General features: G+C 58.4%; 1 protein-coding gene across 1 annotated transcript; it reads right to left on the bottom strand.

Annotated features, from left to right (window-relative positions):
* Positions 1–9,816: 9,816 nt before the first annotated feature.
* On the bottom strand, positions 9,817–15,026 carry ELF3 (E74 like ETS transcription factor 3). Its single transcript, XM_009929047.2, has 9 exons — positions 14,891–15,026; positions 13,905–14,073; positions 13,002–13,223; positions 12,657–12,743; positions 12,452–12,571; positions 12,168–12,257; positions 11,400–11,516; positions 11,025–11,220; positions 9,817–10,886 (listed from the first exon to the last, which is right to left on the bottom strand). Exons 2-9 carry the CDS (start codon positions 14,065–14,067, stop codon positions 10,766–10,768), a joined length of 1,116 nt encoding a protein of 371 aa, XP_009927349.2. The 5' UTR covers positions 14,068–14,073; positions 14,891–15,026; the 3' UTR covers positions 9,817–10,765.
* Positions 15,027–19,433: the final 4,407 nt, after the last annotated feature.

Consider the following 19,433-nt stretch of genomic DNA (forward strand, 5'->3'; position numbering starts at 1 on the left):
AATGCAGTATGTAACTCTGTGTGTGTCTGTGTGTACACCTACAACTCACACACTGTGCATGTACCTGTGCGCGTGCAATGCACTGTGTGTATCTGTAACTGCATCCATAACTGTCACGCTGTGCATGCATCTGTTGTGTATGTGTGTTTGTGACTGTTACTCTGCACGCATCTGTATGCATCCATAACTGTATGTCTGCAAGTGTGTCTGTTGCTGTGTAACCCACTGCCTGTGCAGTCACACGTATGCTTTTGGGTAACATGCCATGGTTCAGGATATCCCCACGCAGCAGTGTGCTGCCTCCCGATTTCCCCCTGTGCCAGGGGCAGAGCTGTGCTGTCCCTGAAGGGTGGCACTGCTGGCCAGGGGCACGGGTCCTCCTGCCTACTGCAGCAGGGTGCTCCCCGGCAGGGCCCTGGCAGGTTGGGGCAGGCATGCAGGCAGAGGGTGGCAGCGGCTGCCCCCACCCTTGCTCTACCTGTCAGACAGGTGGGGCTGGCTGCCTGCCACCGCCTGCCACCATCACTTCTGGGAAGGGAGGATGCTAGAGGGATGGGTCTCCACACAAAGGCCGGGGACCTGCCTGCAGCTAGAGCGACCCTTGGGACCTGCTCCCTGGGATGGCTTGGGAAGGGTTCCCAGCACCAGGGACCTGGAAAGCCTCGGGCTGGAGCGTGCCAAAGGAGAAGGGACTGCAGCCCACAGAGACTCAGCCCCTCCGTGTGCCCACCTCCTCTCCTTCTGTGCTCAAAGAATCCCTGAGGCACATCCCAGGAGCCCCTCCCTCCCAGCGCCATCACTGGAGCAGGGTCTCCTGCACTTGGGTCTCACCACCCTGTTGGGGTGGGGAAGGTGAAGGGCTTCCCTTGCATGCCCCAGGGAAGTCAGTGCCCATCTGCCCCCATAGATCCTACCCAGACCATCCTGGCCACTGGCAGAAGCTGACTTGGGGCCAGACACTTTCTGTCCATCCTGGTGGACGTGCTGCCCACTCTGACCCTGGGTCCTGACAAGGCCAGCACCCCAGAAAGGCACCAGCTGGAGCTTGGTGCCAGACAGAGCCAGGTCTTGCTGTGCTCAGCTGGGTATACTGAAAATTTACAGGGAAGAAAACTGGGACATCCAACAGCTCTGGCATCTCCATGTCTGGAAGCCTGTGTAGATCACCTGATAGGCAGTAGCCATGCTGCGGCCACTGTATCAGATGCTGCTCGTGCACCAGAAAGTGCTTGGTGCCACTAACACAGAGGCTGTCCTTAGTGCAGGTGCAGTGATTGTCCTGGTGGGTTAGAGTGCTGGGGCGTGCAGATCTCATTAGGACAGTGCAGCTGGTGAACATGCTCTATGGTCTCATCCCGCAGGACCTGGCCCCAAAGTCCCCACCCCCCTCAAGCTCAGCAGCACCTCCCTATGGCTCAGGCACTGGGCTTCTTATCAGTTCAGCCTGCTGACCCCCTAAAACATGTCTTATGTAATGGCAGCGATGGAGGTGGCTCCCACAAATCATGCTCTGAAACTCAGCTCATTTAAGAAAGGCCTGGAGCAATGAGATTCTCTTGTATGACCCACCCTTCACCAGAGCCTGAAGATCCCACAGGAGCTGCCACCGTGTTACTCCATGGTGACGGCACCTCAGCTAGCTGGATGCACTCCAGCTGAGACTGGTGTCTGTGGCCTGGACACTGTGGTCACCGGAGCTCGCCAGCAGATGGGGGGGTCACTTTGCCCTAGGATGTGTTGTGACAGCAAAAGATGGCCCTAGGGGTCAGTCCCTGAATGAAGAAAGCCTAGTCAAGGGGATTTGCCCCCCAGCCAGATCAATGTGAAGGGACATCCTCAAAGGCTTTGTGTTGGGATGACCAGGACTAGATCCTCAGCTCATCTCAGCCAAGATCTTCATCTCCCTGGCTCACCCCATCCTTTGGAGACAGAAAGAGCTCTGCCACCTCCACCCCAAGCAGACCTTTGCCCTGGGGCTCTGGAGGAGAGCACAGCTGATGCAAGAGCATGTCTCGTGCTCAGCGGGTGTGCCTACAGTACAGCAGGGCACCGTCATCCCTGTCTCAGGCAGGTGGAAATTTCTGATGTTTGTGACCAATGACAGGATACATCACTTGGGCTGGCAGGGGTTACCCTGCCCTGCAGCACAGCTATGCTCTCTGGTGCTGTACTTTTCTAGGAGCTTTGGAAGAGGTTGAGCTGGGGGATGTCCCCACTGGACCAGCCATCAATTTCAGGGGCCAGCAGGCAGGGAAATCTGGCAAATACCATACCATACCATGTGGTACATCAGGCTGGACATTTCATTATACATCTTCCATCTCTGCTCACCAACCTCTTGTGCTCTGCCAGAAATAGACACAGGAGGGGTGTGACACTCCTGTCCATTGCCATGGCAGTCCTGACCTCCCTGGCCCACCACAGAGTGACATGCTGACTGTGTGATGGTTTCCATGTACCCCCCAGGTGCTCTTGTAACATTGCTGGCCATTGGCAGCCCTCATGCCATACCTGGTGCTAGAGGCCAGGAACCACCCAGAGCTCTTCTTGGAACACCCAGAGAGGGCTTGCATTCTCCATCCAGGCCTGATGGACACAATAAAATGCTTAGCAAATGGTTCCCCATGGGTCTGGCTTCTTTAGGCACCCAGGAACATGCATTGCAGCGGGGTGGTCAGCTTCTGTCATCCAGCTCCCACCACTCCCTTGCATCTTCTCTCAGGCATTTTGGATGCCAGTACTCCTCATCTTCCTTCCCTCTCCACCACGTCATTTCCCTCTTACTTCGTCTCTGACTGCCTGTGTTCATGTGCTCTGTCACAGGCTGCTGGGGTGCTTCAGCAAGGGAAGGCAGGGAGCTGGGACAGCCTTGCTCATACACCTTCATGCTGAAGCAAGGCAGGTCAGGCCAGGAGGAGTGTCCTGGCCACACTGGCTTTCAAAACTGTGGCTTTCAGATTAGCTCAATGACCAGTACCTTCCTGAACTGGGGCCAGAATGTACCCAAAATGGTTTGGTGGGCTCAAACACCTTAATTTACTACCTGGATTCTCAGCTGAAAACTTAAAGGTGAGCACGTGGCCATGGCTGGGTGGGAAGGTGAGCAATGAATGGAGGAGATCAGGGCTGCTGAAGACCTTGCTGTGAAATGAATCTGCACAAGCTGGAGGAAAGAAAACATCAGCTGGGAGCTGCAGGCCAGGAGTTAACACAGCTGTGTTCCCCACATCCCACATCTGCAGTGTCTGCAACTGTGCCCATCCCCATGTGCTCTCATCACCAAGCCTGGAGGAAGCCTTTCCAGGACACAGGGCTTTCAGGACCACACATCCTGATGGTTTGACAGAGAGCTTCTGGGTTTGTTTCCACATGGTCTGCTCAGCAGGGAGCAGGGAGAAGATCTAGAGGTATGTGACTGCCCATGAAAAGGTAGGAGATCTCAGGAGGCATTGGTCTGTTGAAGTGAAATGTATGTGTCATGGGAGTTGGGCTGCAGTAACCCTGGGCAGCCTCTTTGCCATCTGCCAACCTGCTGGTGATGCCATGAGCTCGATTGGGACCTTCAGTTCATGCTCTCTCGTTCCTGGACTTTCCAGCTCGTGCTCTCTGCCCAGTGACTCCGCATGCAAGCTGGTGCTGTGCCAGGCTCCGTGCTGTGTCTGGTGGATAACAAAGGGTAGAGTTGGCCAGGAAACAAGAATGTGACGAACATTTCTTTTTGTTTCACTGTGAAACAGGACTGGGATTTTTGGTGGCACTGGTGGAGTGAGGGGAAGGGAGGAAGCTGGGAGACATCCACCTAAGAAGACCCACCAGTGCCACCCTTTTGAGGATGCCAGAGACCAAGGGCTGAGCATCTGTCCTGACCTGGGCAGTCCAGGATCTGGCATTTTTGCAGGAGGGGAAGCATCTGCACAGGGAACATGAGCTGGGGAGGATGCAGAGATGCAGCTTTGTCAGACCTGGGTGGGAATAAAGCTTTGAGCTGGGAGCAGGTCCCCAGGTCTCATCCTGAGGAGCAGGGACCAGCCAATGTGGCCAGCAGGAGCCACACATATGCAGCACAGCCAGGCCACATGCAGAGCCCTGGCCCGAGAAAAGCAGCAAGCACAGCACAGGACAGATAGGGCTGGTGTAATCCCTCCCCATGGGTGACAGGGCAGCTTCTGCATTGCTCCCAGGCTGCAGGGAAAAATGCCTGGTGCTGACTCACCATGGGGGCAACCAGAAGCCAACTGTTTGGGGAGCCTGAACCCGCCAGTCCCATCCTGGATGTGCTAGCATGCCAGGGAGGCAAGCAGAGGACCTCCTGGTACAGACCCCTAGGAGCTCTGGCTGGAGGCAAGGGATGGGTGGGATGCAGAAGCTTGAATGCAGTGCTGACCACAGGGAAAGGGGAAGATGGGCATGGGCAGGCAGAGGCATATGGCATATCCCACAGTGGTACCCCCGTGCCCTCGGGGTGCTCCCCAGCATGCCTAGCCCACTGGCCACCTGCTGTCTCTGGTTCCAGGCAGCCACTGCAGTGGCTTCCCCGTTCCTACACTGGGAACAGCTGCTCTCTTGTTTAACAACCAAACAGCCCAGGGTTTTAATAGATGAGTTACTGTCAGTGGGCAGCTCTCCTGGACGAGCCAGACACCCCCGGGGCAGCTACTGCTGGAAGCAATTATCAAAGAAACTGTTGGGCTTCGAAGCAGGGGGGAGCATTGTCTGGAGCCCAGGTAACTGCTGTCACCCTGGGGAAGAGGGACGCAGCCCTGGGGGTCCTGCTCAGCCGCAGGCATGCCAGCCCAGCCCTAAAACCTGGCTGGGTTTGAGCCTGCCGCGGCAGCACCCTGCTACAAACCCCCAGCAGCACTGTTCTTCGCAGCTCCTATGTGATATATATCCCCTGGGCAATAATTCTGCCCTGCATATCACACCTGAGCAACAACCCTCCCCTCATATAATTCAGCTTCCAGAAGTGCAGGTATATAACACCCCCATGCCTTCCAGCATGTCCCCCAGCAGCATTCACCTTCCTGCCCCCAGCACAGCCCCTAAAGCTGCATCCACGAGACCCCTCCCAGGACTGCAACCTGCAGCTATGCAGCCTGTCCCACACCCTTCACTCCCCCTGTGCAGTGCGGAGATCCCCTCCCATGCAATGCCCTTGGTCCCCAAGGTGTACTGAGTGCCCAGCTCAGTGGGTATCTGTCCCCAGAGCACAGTCCCTCCTGAGATGGTGGCTGCCCTGCTCTGCCATCCCACTGCACTAACCTCAGCTGCTCCCAGGTCAGCTCAGGGGTATGCAGATGGGGTGCCCCATCAGGAGGATGCTTCTCCAGGCATATTTATGCCAGCTGATTGTTAATCCGGCCCACTGCTGGAAAAGCACCGAAAACAGTTGGGCAGCCCAAACCGCCTGACACTTTTGCTCTCTAACAATTTCCATGGCAGAGACTGTGTACTCTGGAGCCTGGTTCTGTCCGTGCCGAATCCTGCACACCTCCTCCAGGTACAGCCAGTCCTGAAACCTGGGAGATTGCAGCCTGGGTGGCATGAAGCAAGCCTGGGACTGGTCAGGGCCTGGCAAGGGCAGTGCCAGGTGAAATCCAGTGGGGAGAGGGTTTCTTACCACAGCTGCAGCAGTCCAGCTGCGATAAACCTCTCCCATAGGCTTCCAAGAGTTTTTCCCCCTGGATGTTTTTGGGAGGACCAGAGCCAACAATTTACACACCTACCTACCTTTCTGCAAGCTTGTTTCCAGAGTCTGAAGGGCTGATTCCCACCTTGACGAGGCACCCCAGGGAGAAACACACCAAAGAAATGCCCCACCAAAGAAATGTTTTGCCTGAGGAAAGAAGACATTGGATATTTTGAGCCAACCTTCCTTTTGCATCAGGTGCTGCCTTGGCCCCAGACCTGGGCTCTCTCCTCTTGCCCTCTCTGTGGAGCTGGGGACAGTCTCCATTCTTTTGCTACCAGGAGCTCCCCTGCACATGGCAATGGGAAGGCAGCTGGGACCCCACACCCCCAGTTGCTCCCAGTATGGGGTGGAGTCCTGCTCCCCCATCTTGCTGAGCCAGAAGCAGGAGGGTAAGAAAGGGTGAAAGCCAGTAGGGACTGCAGGGAGCTTGAGGAAAAGTCAGTGGGAGTGGGAGGGAGAGCAGGGGCTCCAGGGGAGATGGTCTCTGCCTCCCACAGGCTGCCCCCCCATCCCTACCACGTTCCCATCCACCCTGATCTACTGCAAGGATGGCCGCAGTCCGGCTTAGCTGGAAAATCAGGTCATGCTGTTGTGCTCAGGGGCAGTTCATGGTCTGGCATGTGGGATATAGGACACCTTGCTGGCCCAGCTGAAACCTCTCCCCTCACCCAATTTCTCTGCTCCCATGTTTGCCACATTTCAGCCACAGCAGCCTGCTTCGGGTCCATGGGTTCCAGACAAGCACTGGCCAGGGCAAACTGCCCTCCTCTTCCCTAACTGGGGCCAGGGATCAGCAATGGCCCCTGTGTCCCTGTGGGGCATCTTGGGGGACAGAAAACCCACTTTAATGCTCAAAATTGAAGGTAACCAAGATATTTCCATGGGAACTGTGTACCAGAAACATGTTCATCCTGGGACCACCGTGTGGGAAAGGTCCCCCTGCAGACCCCAGTGTAAGTGTGTGACGGGAGGTTGTTTTGGAGGAAAATCCTCTTTTTCTCCATTTTCTGCCATGGCTTGCCACAGCCATAAAATCCAGGCACCTCCAGGGAGATTAAAAAAACAAATAAATCATCTCTTTTTCATGCCAGTGTGCTGGAAGGCTCTGCTGGGTTGGCTCAATACAGGCCTGGAGGTCACTGCAGGTGTTACCCTGAGTGTGTGTTGGTGTGTGCACATATGTTGGGGTATGTATGTGTCTGGCCTTGCTCACCCTCCTCCAGTGTTCCCTGGGTCTTTGCCCCACAGACCCATGCAGACTTCATGGAAGCCTGCAGGATCTGTTCACCCAGCCTGTGCCCACACACCCCTGCCTCTTTTTCCTCCTCTGGCACAGGGTGCCCATACAGCTTTGGGGTCTATGGACCCAAAGCCTCTGTCCCAAGCCTCCTGGCTGGCATGCCCCCCTGCTTGGTGGGTGGTGGGTGGTGGGGACAATGGGGGCATGGGAGGCAAGGCAGACAGGTTCCCTGCTGCTGCCGGAGCTGGTTAAACATTGTCCCAGGCCAGTTAGGTAACACAAACCGCAGCGGGAAAGAAATGAAACTGCTTGAGCAAACAAGGTGCGCTTGGCAGGGCAGCAGGCTGCGTGACAAAGTGCTCCCCTCTCCCTGCCAACCTGCCAGGGTTATCTATTGACAGAGAATAAACACCTCGCCCACAGCCCCAAACTCAGAGGGACAGCAGCCAGGAGTGCAGACTGCTCCTGCGAGACCTGGCCTGGGGCTGGGCTTGCCCTGCTCACCGCGTCCCCTCTCCGGACATGCTGGTTGCCACCAACCACCATCCTGGCCCCCTCCCACACATGCTACTTGCATGGGCAGCCTAAGCATCTTGGCATTGTCCCTCCTGCCACCCAGTCCAGCCTGCTCCTTGCGGCAGCTTGAGGAGGTCAGGGATGGGACTGGAGCACCCTCCGCTTGCTGGAGCCAGCAGACGCCAGCCAGGAAAACCTGTTCCCTGGGGAACGTTACGCAAGGAACGTGACAGAGGTCTGGCTGCAGCCCAGACCACAGGCTGGCTCCTGGTTCACACCCAGGGACTGGGACCTCTTCTTGCACCACAGGGCAACCCTGATGGCCTCATCTCAGCGTGTGGATCTGGGAGCAGTACAACTTCAGCCCAGCACACTAGAAGGTGAGGGATGGAGGTCTTCCATATGATTTTGTCATCCCCAGGATTTTGCATGGTTGCAGACCCCCTCTTATGTCTTCCTGAATTGCAAGGGTGGGCATGGGATGGCATGGCATATCATGGCATGGCATAGCATGGCCACAGGAGACCAGGTGTCCCAGCTGGACCAGCAAGGCAACTCCTCATGTAAACAACAGTTGAAGCCTCCCAAAAGAGGTTGGACCTGGCCCATGGGCACCTCCTGCCCCTGGCAAAGCAGGTGGGCCATGCCCTTGATGCCACTGCAGCATCTCCAGGAGGTCCTTCAGCTGCCACTGGGCCCACAACCTGAGGGTTGTCAGCAGAGAAGTAGGGTGCCCAGGGCCAGGGCCACCAGGAGTTTGAAAGCAAAACAAGAGACTTGCAGCAGGGTCCGTGGTTCCCCCAGCCCTTGGACCCATCTCTTGTTATCCACGTCCTGGTGAAGCAGGGGCCTGGGCTTCCTCTGGCAGCACAGTGGCTTGGCAGCAGGGATGCTCTAAGCCACCAGCCTCACTCTCAAGCTGAGGCCAGGCAGACTGGGAGCAGTTGCAGCTGCTGCAGCCAGGACAGCCCAGGGGAGACAGCACAGAAGGTCATGTGAGACCTTGCTTTGAAGGACTTATTTCTCTCTCTTTTGCATTGGGTCACACTCTTGCAAGTGTGGGATGGGTGATTTTTAACTGTACCACGTCTCCAGCAGTAATGAAGGGCAGTCAAGGAACGATGGCTGGGTCCTCCTGCCAAAAAGGCATCTCAGGCTTTGCAAGGCACCTTTACTGCCTAGGGGCACCCCAAAAATTCCCCTCATCCCCCTGCTGGTGGGCTGGCTCACCTCCTTAGTCACTCCAGGCACTGGCTGAAACCATTCAGAAGGATGTGGCATTGCTTTTGCCTCTAACCCAGCTGAAACCAGGACACCTGGTCAAGCTCCAAGCTCAGAGGAGGGGTCCCAGGGCCTTTCCCCTTGAGGGTGAACAGGAGCTGAGTAGTGCTATCCACTGCATGCCCACATTCAGCAGGGTCCTGTACACCAGCAAGAGGTTGGGGTGGCAACAAGACCCTCTGGTGCCCAGCAGTATTCAGAAATGCTTGCCATGAAATGCGGGCAATGCACGCCAGCTGGGAGCAATGCATGGACCACTGTTTGCCAAGCTCGTGGTAGGAACATATCTGAGAGCCTGCTTGGCCTTCGACCCCATGAATTCCTTCTTGCAGCCCCACAGACATATCCTGTGGGTCAGAGAGATCTTCCCAGCACCCCTGGGGCATGCTCCCTACCTCTTCGTGGCTGGGCTAGCTTGGGAAGGCTGGTGTTGCTTTTGAGCAAGAAGGGGCAGACTGTGTTTGGGCTGTCCACACTGTAGGCCTTACCAGTCCCCCCTCCTGAAGGTATGGTCCTTGAGAGGCACCCAGCTCCTAGGAGAGGCTCCCAGATAGCCAGACTGGAAGATGAGCAAGCCTTAAACATATTGCAGTGCCTGTGCTGCCCTTCATGCCTCAGAAGAAAGCACTGGCCAGAGGGGCTGGAGGTCCTCCCACAGCCTGTGACCCCCAGCCAGGCTGGGGACCTTAATGAGGAGGGAGCTGAGAGAGACCCCCTCCACCCAGCAGACTGGGCTCTGGGACCAGGAATTTGCTTCTGGCTTGGAGCTAGTGCTCCAGGAAAGCCCTCTTGCAAAGGCGAGTGACAGTACTGAATTTCTGGAGGGTCCTCAGAAGGGCCAAGGTTTGGGAGTGGGTCTAGGACGCCCCTGCATAGCTGGCTTTGAGACAAAGCCTCCAGATCTCACTCCCACCAGCCCACCTCATCCTAAGGAAGACCCTGTGACCCTGTGCCAGGATGACCAGGCAAGTCCAGGCCATGGCAGGCAGGAGGGATAGAGGCAGACAGGTTTCATGCAATGGGACATCCCAGGTAATGAGTCTGGTCCCCACCACGTCTTTAAGAAAAACAAGCGAAATGGCAGGGAGGTACAAAAAAACCAACCAAACAATTTATTCCTCTTATATTCCCATTTGAAAAGGAGGAAACCACATGCACCTGCTGGGTGCCTGGCTGGGCTGGCATCCCCCTCCTGTGGCTGACACAGAGCCAGTCTGTGCCCCCGTGACATCGCTTCAGTCCAGCTGAGCATCACCACCTGCCACAAGACACGTGCGTGCCCTACAATGCACACTCTCACACGGGAACATCTTACTCATGAAAAAATATATCTGTACATTCATTTTGTGCTTTTTTTTGGTCTTACATAAATTAGAAGCTGCTTTTGGGGAAAAGGCCTGTTTCCAGATACAGGCAGCTGGGCTGGAAATGCAGAGCAGCCCTGCTGTCCCCAGTCCTCTCCCTCCTGAAGGCTCTCCAGGGCTAGAGTGAAGCTCCACAATGTTCCCATCTTCTCTCAGCAGGTGCTACCCTAAGAAGCTGCTGCACAGGGGGGGGCCTCACCCATCCCACGCGGAGCAAACAGGACGGTAAGCGCCTTCAGCATGGCGCAAGCAGTGATAGGGGAGGACCCCATAGCTGTCCGATCACAGGTGAGATGGTGGTGCTGCCGCTCTTTCCCGGGCAGGAGGTGGGTGACAGCAGGAGACCTGCTGGGCTCTCACTGCGCGCCAGCTGCCACTCAAACTTCTCTTCCCCTTTGCATTTGTCCAGGCTTTGAAACAGCCAAAGTCACTGCGACTCCAGTTGGAGGTACGAATCCAGTGAGGGAAGTAACGGTTTACAATAGCCTACCGGAGCCAAAATATTAGCTTTAAACACCAGCACGCACAAGTGTGCCCATGCAAGGGTCGGAGTTCCACACGCTGCACAGCGCAGCAGCTTCCAGATACAGCCGCAGGCAAAATTTCCTATCAAGGAGCTCAGCATGGGGCTGGCCCCTAGGGGCTTGTCAGACCCCGGCTCATCCAGGACTCCTACAGCTCCTTGTTCCTGTTGAGCACCTCCTCCTCCTTCCAGCCACTGGAGTTCTTCCCAAACTTGTATACCAGCCGTCGCCCATCGACTCTCTCCAGGATCTCTCGTTTGTAGTAATACCTGGAGGAGATGGAGTCAGGGCTCTGGATGCAGCCCCATGTGCTGGGGAACTGCTGCGGGGGATCAAGGCTGAGCCCTGGTGGGTCTGACCCAGCCCTGTGGGGCAGGTCCCCCCTGGGGACAGGGGAGGGCACTCACCGCATGGCTCGGCTCAGCTTCTCGTAGGTCATGCTGCTGTTTTTCTTCTTCTGGCCCCAGAGCTGAGCCACTGCCTCCGAGCGCAGGAACTTGAAGACGCCCTCCCGCCGGTCCTCCCACTTCATCAGCCCCTCATTCAGCTCTGGGTGGATCAGGATGTCCCGGATGAATTCCCACAGGTGGGTACCTCTTGGGGCTGGAAGAGGAGAGCAAGCTGTATAGCAGGGAAGATCCTGTGGGTCCCTGCACTTTGGATCTCCCTAAACCCCCCTGTCAAGGGGCATGGCCAGCAGACATGGCCCTTCCTCCCATCTCCCCTGCATGGAGCCAAACTGGGGGAGGCAGTCCTCACTCCCGGCTGAAGGGTCCACGTACAGTGCTTGCTCTTCCGGCTCTCCAAGCAGTCTCTGCTCTCCTTGCTGAGTTTTCGGGGTCGTCCCCGTTTCCGCTTGCCATGTTTGCTGTCCCCTTTCTTGCTCCCTGCAAAGCCATCTGTGCACAGAGACAAGGGGACATGTTACACTGTGCAGAGCCTGCTGGGTTGCAGCTCCTCCCTCCCTGGCCACAGAGATGTCCTCCTCAGGAACAGAAGCACAGGGGAGAGCTGGTTGGGGCAGGGGGAGAGACCAGGGGCTGCACCCTCTTTTCGGGCCTGGGTACCAGGGAACCATTCCCCTGAGAGCAAGGTCTCCCAATTCCCTCCAGCTTTGGCCCACCTTCATCCATACCACCATGCTTAGGGCAGCATGCTGTTCATTCCCCAAACCTTGCTGCTACCTCGCACCCTCGATTTCCCCAGTATCATCGCCAGCTGGGATCAACACTGAACACAGTTTTCAGTGTCCAGGATCTCTGGCTGCAGCTCTCACCCAGCTGCCACCACCTACCCCTTCCCACCAAGCTCACTGTTGCCCTGGCTACCCCAGCTCTGCCCCAGAGCCTGCACCATCACCATGCTCAATGGAGAGAAACAGACCCATGGTGCACAGAGCACCAGCCCCCTCCCTCTTTCCCAGTGTGGGGATGGATGTTCAGGTGTTGTCCCTAAATCATTGCCAGATGGGATGTGCTCTGCAGCTGCTGGAAGTGCCCTGGAGCAAGCCCTCCTCTCCCAGCTCCGGGGGGGGGAAGCAAACAACTCACTGTCAGGGAAGAGCTTTGCTTCCACAGGGTCGAGGTCAAGGTCACTTCCACCGGAGTCCTGGGAGTTGGGGCTGTGAGACATCACAGGCCCTGAGAGGCAAAGGGACAGGGCTCAGACCACCAGCTGATAGCATCTGAAGATGCTTCCCCCTGGATTCCCACCCCCAGCTCCTGCAGGCAGCCCGGTGCAAGACCCAAACCTGCCCTTGGCGGTGGGGCAGTTCCCCACTGAGCTCCCAGATCAGCACAAGTGAAGGGACCTTTTTGCAGGGCAAAACACTGACCTGAGACATCAGAGCTGCCTGGGGACATGGCACCAGCCATGCAGGTGAAGTCTGTGGATAGGAAGGGGTTTGTGGGCTTCATGTCCTCCAGGGAGTCATTGGCACAGAGATTTCCCAGCTCTGGAAGGGACAGAGAAGGGATTAGCCCTGCCTGCACCAGCACATGGTCCCTGGGGCAAAGGCTTGGCCAGGGCCCCTCTCTTACCCAGGTGGCTAGAGTCCAGGAAGGTCTCTTGGGAAGTCACATCCTCTTTTTCCAGCAAGTCAATGATCCAGTTCAGTTCGTCAGACGCTGCAGGGGTGGGGGGACTGGGATTAGCAATGCTTATTCGGTATGGAGGGGAATGGTGTATACTGGGAGCTAAGCCCAGCCCTGCCTGGACTCTGGTCTGTGCTCCCACATCCCCCTGCGCAGTCTCCCCAGAGCAGCCTCCCCCAGGCAGCCCTCCACAGTGCCCAGGAAGCATGGGGTCCTGGGCTGGGGCGGGCGTCTCAGCCTCATGCTTCGAGCTGCCAGGCCTGGGGATGAAGGGGACATTGGGACACTCACTGATCTCATGCAGGCGGTCGTAGAGTTCATCCCCCAGGGGCCCAAAGATGAGGCGCATCTGGTCCCTGGTGCAGTGGCAGAGTGCGTGCCCATCCATGTTGCAGCAGGAGAAGTCGATAGAGCTGGCATCATACTTGTTCTTCTCCACATGGTAGCTGATCCACTCCAGCACCTGCACCTTGGTCCAGAAGTACGGAAGCTCACTGAACCACTCCGGCTTGTCTGCAAGGGATGGAAAGCAGGGCTCAGGGGCAGGGCGGCCATGCCAGAGCTGTGTGCCACACATGGGCTGCCAGCTGCAGCTGGGCACAGGGTCCAGTCCCATGGTGATCACGCAGGGCACAGCAGGCCCTGCACTTGGAGGGTTATGGGACTAACAGGCACTTAGCACCTGCTCCCAAGTCACTGGCCTCGCTCTGCCCTGCTCCTGTCCTGGGAGACAGCAACAACCTGATGCCCCCCCCCCCGGTTTCGGTGACGTTTGTCCCATCTGTGCTGGGATCTGCCCTGCCCTGCTCTGCTGGTATGCTCCCCGTGCCTCCCCCAAGGCCATCCCATGACAGTCCCACTGGTGGATTGGGACCCCCAGCACCAGAACTGTACTTCCAAACTGTTCTCCTGGTGAGCCCTGACAGCCCATCCCCTGGGACATGCTGGGGGAGGAGGGCAATGAGTCCTTCATCCTCCATGTGCATCTGATGCACTCCAAGCATGCCCACCTTGTGCCACCCAGGGTGTCCTCCAGCAACCTTTAAGCCAACACACCCCTCAGGAAACTGAGGCATGGTGCAAGCTGTTGACCTCCCCCAGTAGGACTAGGACCTTGCAATGCTCTTCCAAGCCAGCTGCTCTGCCTTGCGTGCCTGCTCCCCTGTGCAGCCACCTCTGCTCCTCTTGTCCTACCTGTGCTCTGTGCCAGGGGCTGGCTAGTGGGGAGGCTCAGCCCCAGTGTGCTGTCGTCCCCGAGGTGTCCCAGCATGTCCAGGGTTGGCTGCACTTCGTCCGGCTGGTACATAGCACTGATGTAGTTAGAGAAGATGTTGCTGATCTCACAAGATCCCGCCATCAAGCTCTGTGCCAAGAGACGACAGTAAGCCCCGGCCCCATGGAGGCAGGGGGACCAAAGCCTGCAGCACCCGCAGCACCCCTGGGACCAGGCTGGGTGAGGCCAGACTCTCCCTCCCTCCACCCATCGTCACCTCTCAGGTCACTTCTGCAGAAATACCCGCCCAGCACCCGCCGGCTGGGGCTGGGGCCTGACTCACCACCACCCTGGGGGCCGGGAGCCAGGGAGGCTGAGCCGGAGCAAACCGGGGACACAGCGTCACCGTGCTTGCAGAAGAGTCCCGTCCCCAGCAGCCTGGTCTTACCAGCCCCACTGGCAGCCAGCACAAAGGGACAGCAAGCAGGTGGTTTGCAGAGAATGGTATTGCACAGCCCCTCCGTGGGGACGGGCATTGCAGGGCATTCAGCCGTCGAATGCTCCCCCAGCCCCACGGCATAGCAGTGCTGGGGCTGGCACAGCCTGCTGCCCCACTGCCCACTGCAGGGACTCCAGTGCTGGCAGCTCCAGTCCTCTCAACCAGTCGCAAGAAGAACATCCCAGTAACTCTCCAGCCAGGAGGGGACCAAACCCCTGCCCAGCCCTCGTGGAAGAGCCAAATCTTGCTGTTTGCTTGACAAAGCTTGGGGGCTAGATGGGGGCCCCTCCAGACCGCCATCTCACTGGGCTCCCAAAAGGGCTGGCAGCTGCGGTGGGAGAACAGGCGTGCAGTGAGAAAAGACCAAGCGCATCCCCTGGCGAGAGCGAAGATGCACAGGGAGGGGAGCAAAGCGGCCATCCCGAGCTGAGGATCTCAACAGGGCCCCGGACGAAAAAGCTTTGGTACCTTCTGTGATGGCAATCCCGGGAGCAGCAGATAATCCAGAAACCAGTGAGGGGATACGGTGTGTGCCCTGCCCAGCCGCTAGCCACTGCTTATGGGCCTGGGGAGGCTGGTGCCGATGGGCAAGCCCTGCCCGCGTCTCCTCTTTTATAGCACGGGCGGCGTAACGCGATCTGGCGGCCCGAGGGGAATTCCAGCCCGAAACGTTCATGCTCCCAGATCCAGGTGATTTGCATAATATGAACCACCGGGTCCCAGCCCAGCGCTGCCTTGCCGGGAAATCTGGGTTGGCCAGTTTAATCATTGTCAGAGCCCTTGCCCTGCCGGTGCCCAGAGTTTCACCCACACCGGCTTTGTGGGGTGTTTTCTTCGTTGCTGTTTGCCTGGCTTGTGTTTGTTTGCTCGCAGCAGCAGGTTCACTCAGCTCCCGCTGGCAAGCAAACACACCCAGCAGGGCTGGAGCAGGCCCTGAGGGCTGTGCATCTCTCCCTGGTGCTCTCCCTGCGGCAAAGGGGCTGGGAACGCTGCCCTGGGCACCCACCCAGCCTTATGGCATCCCCCTGCTCAGGAGGGCAGCCCAGCCCTCGTATTGAGCTGGTGCTTGCATGGGTGCCTTGGCCACGTTTGGAGCACAGGCTTGGTCACTCCCCAGTCTGGCACAGGCACAGCTTCTCCCAAAGCGTGAGGAAGGACCCAGTGACCAAGCTGGGCAGATGCTGGAAGTGGGACTCAGGTGGGGATGGGTGGTCTGTGTGGGGAATGGAGCAGAGACAAGGCAAGTGCCAAGCATTGCTGCTCTCTCTCTGTTAGGATGGGTTGATTCTTGCCTGGGGGAGGTCTGGGATAGGCTGAAGAGCTGTGATAGCCCATTCCCTGCCATTTCACAAGTGTCTGGCACAGGCACACATGTACACTCACCAGGGACAGGTGCCAAGGGGCAAGGTGGGGTTGTGGGATGCATTTGGGGAACTACCTTCTGGTGGCTGTTGCCCCTCTGGCTCTTTGGCAGGGGTACTTGGGACCCTATCTGGGTGTGTTCATCCTGGATTTAGCCCTGTGCTGGCAGAGGACCCCCAGGCCAGTCCAAGCCAACAACTTGGCACCCATTTGCCCGGTGCTGGTACTTTGCTGAGCCAGCCTCATCCATGCCTGGCACAAACCCAGGGCACTGTGTGAGGAGGGCAGACCCTGGCATCACACAGCCACCTCTAGGTCCTTGTGTCTTCAAACTGGTGCCTGGGAGCAAACCATCTCATGTGACAAGGTGGTGACAAACTGTCGCAAATGTGGATGCCCTACCTTGGCCCGTGGGCCAGCAAGGGCAGGGTGGCTGTGTGCCCCATCCCCCTTGTCACGTCACCATGGCCTGCCATGCCATGCTGTAGCCCTGGGGCAGGCAGGGCCAGCATGCCAGCCAGGAGGCACCGGGTCACGCTAGCTGATCACCTGCCCCAGCTTCATTCCTCCACAGCAGAGTCACGAGTGCTGGGTGCTGCTGGGCCCTTTTGTTTCCTGGGCACAGCATCCCATAGCACACAGGGATGTCCCCATGTGCAGGAGCAGCCCCTGCCATTATTGCCATGGGGCAAGCCAAGACCACCAGGGAAAACACCAGTGCTGGACAGACACAGAGCCTTAAGCCTGTGTTCAGTTGGGATCTGAGCCCAGGGCTTCACTGTGCCCAGCTGGGCTTCCAGTGCTTGTGGTTAGAAACCTGCCCCTGGGGAAGCTTTTTCCACCCACTGCTGAAATGCAGGTGTCTCTGGAGCAGAGTGGGACATGACAGCTCTGAGCTGTGCCCTGGGCCACAGGCCAAGGGATGATGGGGAGGGCATGTAGCATTTAGGAGTCTCCTGCTCAAGCCCTGTCCAGACTACCCATGGCTCTCCCACCCTGGGGGATTTCATCAGATGCCTGATGGGGCTCTCTGGCATAGACCACGTTGAGCATTCCCTTTCCCATGTCTCCCTTCTCTGCAGACCCATGGCAGACCCTGAGGAAGTGCCATGGTCAGTCTGTGCTCCCGGCTTACGCCACCGATGGGAGAGGTGCCCTCAGTGGGTGACACCCCCCAGCACCTTAGGTGCGCCTGACATGCTGGGAGCCCTCTGGGTCCTCCTGGGGCTCAGTCTGCCCCCTTCCTTCCCCTTGTGTTTGGGAGCCAGGAGGCCAGTGGACCTGAGCAATCCTCCCCAACACCCTGCAGTCACCTTCTGGCTTTACTGACATGGAGAAACGGCCTTCCTGCCCATCTGCCTAACAAATGTGCCACAACCCAGGCCCTATAATGGGCCATGGGGAGAAGATCACAGTGGGGACACTCCCTGAAGATGCTGAGACACTGTGCCGGGAGCATGAGAGAGCATAAGCCTCTCCTGGGGTGTCCTCATGCCCTCCCCAGAGCCACAGGGCAGCAGCAAGCTGCTGGATGGTGCCCATGGGACCCTCCACTGCCAAGGAGCAGCCGCAGCACTGATGGGCTCAGAGCAACTCCTCCTTGAGCCTGAGGATGGGTGGCAGAGGGCTGCCACAATCTCACCGCCAGAACTGGTGGCTCCCAGGGATGTGTCCCTGCTGTCCCCTTGCTGCTGGTCCAAGCTCCCAGGGCACCTTCTCAGGCACGTGGGGAGCATGGCACAGGGTGATGCCAGCCCAGGCATGGCGTTTTGCTGGAGCAAGGAAGGGGTGATCATGAGTTTGGAGTGAGTTGGTGACACAAGGACCAGCGAGAAAAGGTGTCTGTGGTGCAGTGAGTGGCTGGGACACCAGGTGGGAGGGGGATGCTACTGATGTCACATGCCCCCCATGTTTGTTGCCCCACAGATCCTGTTTGCCTTAGCAGCACTGCGGTGTGGCTGTGGGTATGGAGGCTCACACTGAGATAAGCCATGACACAGGCTGAGGGTGACGCAGGACACAGTGCTGGAGACTGATATGGCTCTGGGCGCTGCCAGCTCTCCAGAGACACTGTTAGGGCCAGACTGGCACCGGTCTCAGGACAAGCGCTGCAAGGTGTGTTTTGAGCCCAGGGCCGGGGGGCCCCAGCTCTCACCCTGCGGTGGCAGCAGGGTGTGGGGTACCCCACGCGGGGAGCGGGCTGTGTGCCAGGAGGAACCGCATCCGGGGTGGTCGGTGCGGGCACAGCCCGTGGCTGGCGGCTCTCCGCTCAGCTGCTCCGTCCGACCAGTTTAACCAGTGCTGGCTGGCCGGGAAAGAGAAAGTGGAGGTTGCTGAGGCTGAGGCATAGCCCTGTGGAGTTGGGGCTACAGCTCGCTGCCCGCCCTCCCCGCCCCACAGCACCTGGGGCTGGGGCAGGTTGGCTGCCCAATGTCTTGGGGGGCACAGGCTGGTGCCAGCATCGGTCACTTCTGGGCGCTCAGCGGGCACCACACGCTGGCACTGGGGTCACCTCCGCCCCACCTGCATCCCCCACCCCAGCATCCCCACCTGGGCAGCCCGGGAGGGGACCCTGCTGCCCCCCAGCTCCAGCCGCTCTGCCGAGCCCCGGGCACGGCGGTCCCGCAGCCGGGGCTGCCACCTGTCGGCTGTCCCCAAGGCCACCGCTCCCCTCGGCCAGCCGGGCCGCTCCCCAGCATGGGATGGGCGGGCGCCCAGTGTCCCCAGAAAGCCCGTGTCCCCCAGGACCCCGGCCCCAGGAGAGCCGCCTGCCCCGAGGGGCGGGCGACCGGGCAGGGGTGTGGGCAACCACCGCGGGCAGGAGGCACCCAGCCCCTGCCCCACAGCACCTTTCTGCAGTCCCTGGGCCCCGCCAGCTGGGGGAACCCCGGGGGGTGATGCCATGCTGCAGGGTTGGGGATGCTCTGACTTCTGCGGGGGGTGGCTGCCACTCTGGCTTAGGACTGCCCGCTTGGGCCCCTTCCCCCCCCTCCTCCCCAGGAGAGGGGCAGAGCCAGCCCGGGCGAGTCTGTGCTTCCTCCACCTCAGCCCCTTAAGTCTCCCCCAGTGCAAACATCTGCCCTGTCTGCTGGAGGACTCAGTGCCTGTAAGGCTGCAGGTCACCTTCTCACAACACACGGTAGGACCAGAAGGGCTGTAGCAGCGTCAGGTCACCCAGCCTTTCCCCCAACCCCTCTGCCAGGTGCTTCAGGATGGGATGGGTAGTTCCTGGCTGTGCTCTTCCCCTCTTCAAAGCCATCTCTGCTCCCTCACTTCATCTCAGTATGTTTTATTTGTGAAGATAAAGAGGCAAGGAACAAACACAGCCATTGAAAAAACATGTACATCATGAGACCGAAATAACTTACACTATTTACAGGAACACATCAAGGTATAAAATATATGTACACACCTTGTCCTTTGACAAACTCAGACTGCTGGGCTGGGCTGCACAACCCAGCAGAGAAAAAAAGCCTTCACAAGAGTTGGCCTCTAGAAAACAGCTCCAAGCAAGAAAAGGCACCTGCTATTTGCCATACTTGTGCAGCGGGAAGGGGTGACAGAGCAGGCGCCACAACACTGCAGCTGCTGAAACCCTGTCACAGGGCTGGACCGGAGGGTAGTGGGTGGTCCCAGGACATGGGGGTGC

This window comes from Haliaeetus albicilla, chromosome 26 (genome assembly GCF_947461875.1).
Source record: "Haliaeetus albicilla chromosome 26, bHalAlb1.1, whole genome shotgun sequence".
Lineage (NCBI taxonomy): Eukaryota > Metazoa > Chordata > Aves > Accipitriformes > Accipitridae > Haliaeetus > Haliaeetus albicilla.